Here is a 6153-nt window from a genome sequence, read left to right on the forward strand (position 1 = left end):
TGTTCTCAGTATAACTCTCTCCTCAACCTAAATATTCACGTACCTGGGCTGAGTGGATTAGGAGGCTCAAAGGAGGCTCAAACAAGAGCCTAACAACTCAAAAAACTTGCCATTACACCAAGTCAGGAGCCTCCTTCACCAATAATGTAGATATCTCACATTATACACAGTTCCTATTCTGTAAAATAAAATAAAACCAAAAAGGAATTCTGAAAGAGAAAGCACTCCTCGTCAGATTCCTTCCATGCCCCGCCTACAATCCGCGTGATCGGTCTGACTAACCGCCTCGGCAGCCACGATACCCGAAACGCGGATGAGAGGCGCTCAATTCTCAAAGAGAATCAAGCATACAAGGCATTCTCAACGCGATCACATCTCGCAGCGCGAATTGCATCGCATCAAGCTTGCTCAACTCTCGAGAGAGGCGAACGCGCTCATGCAAACGCTGACAAAGCTCGAGTACAGACCTCTGCCTCTAGTAGTCCCGCGAATGCAAACAGTGAGCGCATCCTTCTCTCGCGCGGGGCAGACGCATGTGCTTCCATACACAAGGCTTGAAGACAAAGAAGAGGATGACGTATTCTGCAGGTGTTCTTTTATACCCGCAGTCGCTTTATTGTTTGCGTCATAGGCTGCCGCCTGCCAATGTCAAGTTCATTGTCGTTTTTTCATTCATACTTCAGACACCGGTCACGTTGAAGACGTTCCCCTAGCACCCTCTAGAGGACGCAGCGTAGAGTTCCCTTTCGAAAGGGAATGACTCTTATAAGCCGGCTCTTTTTAGTGAATCAGTGAAAAACATAACAAAAATACATTTACATTTACATACAAACAAAAATAACAGCATTTATTACAAAAAAAAAAACCTCTGAACTAGCAATGATAACTGCTTCAGTGAATTTCTATGAGTAACATGGAAATTTGAATGAATGAATGAATGAATGAATGAACAAGCAGTGATGTTTAGTTCCTGAATGATTCAGTGTTTTTGAATAAATCAGTTGAGTGAATAATACAATAAAAACAGGTATTATGATGATGTAACTGTTTATATAAAAGTATATAAAATGTATACAAAAGTATATATAATATAAATCATTTTTAAAAGATTCAAGGTTTTAATTAATATCTCTTTTCTGTTTTTACTTTAATGTTTCTCATTCATGATAGTGTATTAAATACCTGTTTTTGTTTTAAAATGTGTCGTGCAAATTGGCCTATATCCCTATAAAAATAAGCATAAAATAATGTGCTACACTTTAAAATATGCTTCCATTTGTTAGCATCAGTTGCATTACTAACATGAACTAACAATTAAAATGTTTCTAAAGCACTTATTAATCTTACCTAACATGAGCGTCAGTATTTACTGATGCATTATTACAATCAAAACAAATATGTTAATATTATTCATGGACTTGAGATAACATGAACTAACAATTGATTTTAACAAAGATTATTAATTGTTAATACTAATCGTAAAGACCAAATAATGTTTAAATATGTACAACATTGCAAGATCTATAATGTGTGCATATCCTCTTTTTTTTTTTTTTTGTCATAAGTTCAGAATCTCTTCCAGGTGGTGATTTGCACTTTTGTTTACCTGTGTCCACATCCACCTGTTTCTAATCCACTTGCTCAGCGCCCATTGTATGTTTTTTTGAAAATATTTTCTGGATCTTCAGTCGAGATGGAGCTAATAATCATGGGTTGTTCACTGACGGCTACAGTTAGGAACAGATTGTACTGGAAGAGACATGAGATACTGTGAATGCACTGTGAAGAACAAGCCAGGTGTGAACACGGCAGAGACAACAAAACAAATACATGCATCTGTGAGATGTTTGGATGCAATCTACAGAAATCTCAGGTTCTTCAAGTTGCTTGAAGAGGAGTTACTTTCACTTTTTATTTCACCCCACCAGGCCCTCTATAACACTTAGTCGTGTATCTCAGCACAGTTTCCAAGACAACAGTTATTATATATTATTTTTAGGCTAACTCTGATATCTAAGTCATGTCGGGTGATGATGAAAACCCATTATCTGTTTCTCTGCACAAATAAATCAGTCATGTCTTAACAAGGCCTTTTCTAAACGTAGCTAATTGAAGAACAGAATAAATAGCGTAGAGAGTTTGTTTGCTTGTGAAGGTCACCAATATGTTCGTGAGAATAATATTGCTTGCTTGTTGGGAACTGGTGCTGGTATTAATTGTTACCTATTTGTTATTACATGCTGTTCTTTGACTTCAGAGCATCTGATCTTTATTCAAGCTGTCAAATCCTATTTGTCATTTCTCACTATATGTGGAGGTTTCAGAGTTTTAGTTTAACCTCTGTCGCACAGACAAATTGCTCCTGTTTGACTTTAAGCTTTTCTTTCTACGTTACATAAATCTGATCGTCATCACAGAGCTTTGAGACATGGGAATAAACACTCTCACTCCCACGTCTACACTACAGGGAGCTCGAGGATTCAATTTATAGTCAGGCTGTCCTCAGAAAGCATCAGGACACTTGCAGTTCCTCGTTTTAATGTAGCGTTAGAGTTTCTCGCTGTATTAAGTGGTCCGAATTGACCTTTCCATAAGCTCCACCCCTCCTTTGGTTATAGTTGCTCACCCAGGCAAGCAATATAGAACATTCCATTGGAATGAAGTGGAGAATTCTGAGAACAGCTTGGAAAAGAAAACTCTTATCTGCTGTTTTTGTTATATTAGACAGTGACATGATTAAACTGTGGGGGGTGGGGGGGATCACAATCAACTAATAAAAAAATGCTTTTGAAACACTCAGATTAGTGTGAGTGAACAGAATTGTTCCTCACAAATCTTGTTTTATCTGAAATTTTTCTTCCAATATGTTTCATTCAGCAAGAATGCATTAAATTAATCAAAAAATGACTTTACAGACATGTGTAAAAAATGTATAAAATAAAAAATAAACAAATAATAGTTCCTCACAAATCTTGTTTTATCTTAAATTTTTCTTCCAATATGTTTCATTCAGCAAGAATGCATTAAATTAATCAAAAATGACTTTACAGACAAAAATAAACAAATAATAATAATAATAATAATAATAATAATGTATCACGGTTTGCACAAAAATATGAATATGAATCAGTAAAATCTGTCTTCAAAGTATAGAATAAGAAATGTTTATTGAGCAGCAAATTAGCATATTAGAATGATTTCTTAAGGATCATGTGACACTGAAGACTGGAGTAATGATTTGAATACTATTTCACTTTTTTTTACTGTATTTGTGATCAAATAAATGCAGTCTTGGTGAGCAGAAGAAACTTATTTTTAAAAACAACCTCACTGAGCCTAAATTAATAAACAATAGTGTGTGTGTGTGTGTGTGTGTGTGTGTGTGTGTATATGAAATAACAGCAGGTGTCTGATCTGTATAATCGTGTTTCTCTGTCTGTTCCCACAGGCTGCCCTCAGAGTCCCATGAGCAAGGTCACGTTAACACTGATCACCGTATGCACGTGTGTGGTGGCAGTCGTGTATGGCACACAAACGTCCTGTCCTCTCACCGTCAAGGTCACGCTCCACGTTCCTGAACACTTCATCGCTGACGGTGAGCAATCTATAGACAGCCACAATGTATTATTTTAACACCAATAGGAACCTTTTTTTATTATACTTCCTTTTTACTACATTTAAATAGATTCCGTACAGCAATACAAACAAAATATTAATGATCATTCATTTACCTGATACCAGCTTGGTGAATTTTAGGCTTTTTTTGTATTCTTTATTGTGATGCATTTAGTTGACACTTGTATCTAAAGTCACTTTCATTGTGTTCAATGTATCTTTCTACATGTAATTAGTTAATGGATTTGAATGAACAACCTTGCTGTGAGAAGACACAATTATATTTTGCTGCTCTGCAACACTTGCAGAGTGAAGTGACATTTTGGAAATAAAATGTCCGGTGAGTGGTACCAAAAGGTTAATTCTCTATAATGTTTGAAAATAACGTAGCACCTTCCCTTAACCCTTAAATGCATAAACCGGGTGCAATAGTGTAAGTGTATTTTCCTGCGTAACAATATTTACATATCTTATGACTGAATATGTGCAATTCACCTTTATTCCTCGAGGTGGCACTGTTTGATAGACAACGATGACTTGATGTTTCACTCATAATTACCGCAGGCATAAAAAAAGAATATCATCAGCAAATAGTAAACTAGTTTGAATGGCTTTACTGCAGAGTGATTACTGTATGTAATGGAATATAAATGTCACTGTCATTTGATGATGGATGTGGTGAATAAGCTGGCAGCAATCAAAATATTTATTTTGAAGTCACTGAAAAAGATAGTTTTGAGAATATGGTTGAGATCGCGAATATGAGCTAGATGCTGAATTTACTGTGGAAGTGCGCTCTGACGATGATAGCGATGGTAAAATTATCTGCTCAGATTGAACCCTTCTAAGTTTCAAAAGGTAACAAAATATGCTTTATTTTAAACATCAAGAGAGTTTTGACGGTTTTTTGACAGTTTTTTTTTGTTGCTTTTGCAGCAGGTCACTGAAAAAGATAGTTTTGACAATATGGTTGAGATCGCGAATATGAGCTAGATGCTGAATTTACTGTGGAAGTGCGCTCTGACGATGACAGCGATGGTAAAATTATCTGCTCAGATTGAACCCTTCTAAGTTTCAAAAGGTAACAAAATATGCTTTATTTTAAACATCAAGAGAGTTTTGACGGTTTTTTGACAGTTTTTTTTTGTTGCTTTTGCAGCAGTTAGAGATCCATCAATGCTGGAGACCCAGGTTGCTAAAGACCCGAATGTGTAATAATGATTGGCAAAACATCCATGCATTTAAGGGTTCACCTACCTAAACCTGAACTGACAGTGTTAACAACAGAAATTATGAGATAAAAAAAAAAAAACTTTGCTGAAGCAACCATGACATTTTGTCTTGCTACTACAAGTTTTGAGCTCTTTTTTCATGACTTGTGTTTTACGGCACTTGTACCCAAGTGCTTCATATCACAAGTGTAATGCTGTACCAGGTGCGCTACCAAGCAAGTTTACTATGTCAGAAAAGTCATATATATATATATATATGGAGCTGGTTATGTGATGTAGACATCAAAATTCATTAGTTTACAAATCATACACTATGGTAAAAGTGGTTTGAGCTCATAACATAGTATTGTGCATGGAACCATGTGAAATTAAGTCTTTGCTAATCAATAATCACTGCCCTGTAAACATATTTTGTGTGTAAAGGAATAAAAGTTGTTAGTGTTTTACTACCACTGGTGTTCATTTCAGCTAGAAACTGCAGTAAATTGTGTGTAAGGGTACATTTTTGGAGTGTTTTTTTTTTTTGCAATGAGCCTTGTTATTGGATAAAGCCACAATAACTTGTACAACATGAACATTCTAACTAGCCAAACCCTGACCCTTTTGATTTTGTCACAAATGCCGCCCTAAAGCTTTACAAACATGGACATCAAGAACTTGTAGTGGTCACAAATGTGGCACTTGTGAGCACTCTTCTGAAACATTTAAATGTCAATTTGGAAACCCTACCATCTGACACGTGCATGCAGCAGGCTTTGCAAAACAACAAGTGTACATCAAGTGCACCATTTGGAAGAGGCCCTGGTCTGTCCTCATGAGTTCCCTTTCAGTCGGTCACTCTCGACGTCACGTCGGATGACCGACGAATTGGGATCTCGCTTAGAGAGACCAATCTACTTCGAGTGTAAACTAAACGAGCCAATGCACATTGGCATGCGATTATTGCATCCAGCTGCTGCTGATCACAGCGTGAGTATAAGTAGGCAGCAGATGCAGCGCATATTCAGCTTTTCGCTTCGGAGCCGAGCGGTTCTATCGTTCTGCTCCTGAACTTTTACGTAGAGATGTAAAAACTAGTCAAGCATGCTCTTCGTGGGCTCTCGCGCTGGTGGTACGGCGCTTCAGCGGCGGTGGTTTCCCGTGTCGAGTGAGTTGCACACAACAGGCTGCACTACCCCTGTGTGTGTTGCAGACGGCCATCTCCCCTGTGCACTTCAGCACACTAAAAGAGCAAATTCCATCTAAAAGAGCTTCACGGATGGAACGTCTTTTTAAAGACGCGTCTTTTTAAAGATGTCGTACCATC

General features: G+C 37.3%; 1 protein-coding gene across 1 annotated transcript in view; it reads left to right on the forward strand.

Moving 5' to 3' along the window:
• Nucleotides 1-6153, forward strand: part of LOC107675510 (astrotactin-2-like) — a 541421-nt gene that overhangs the window by 260967 nt on the left and 274301 nt on the right. The window contains exon 6 of the mRNA XM_016469894.1: nt 3449-3595. Within this exon, the coding sequence (XP_016325380.1) occupies nt 3449-3595 (147 nt within the window). The remainder of the gene's footprint in view (nt 1-3448; nt 3596-6153) is intronic.

This window comes from Sinocyclocheilus anshuiensis, unplaced genomic scaffold (genome assembly GCF_001515605.1).
Source record: "Sinocyclocheilus anshuiensis isolate Anshui unplaced genomic scaffold, SAMN03320099.WGS_v1.1 scaffold1604, whole genome shotgun sequence".
In the NCBI taxonomy this organism is placed as follows: domain Eukaryota; kingdom Metazoa; phylum Chordata; class Actinopteri; order Cypriniformes; family Cyprinidae; genus Sinocyclocheilus; species Sinocyclocheilus anshuiensis.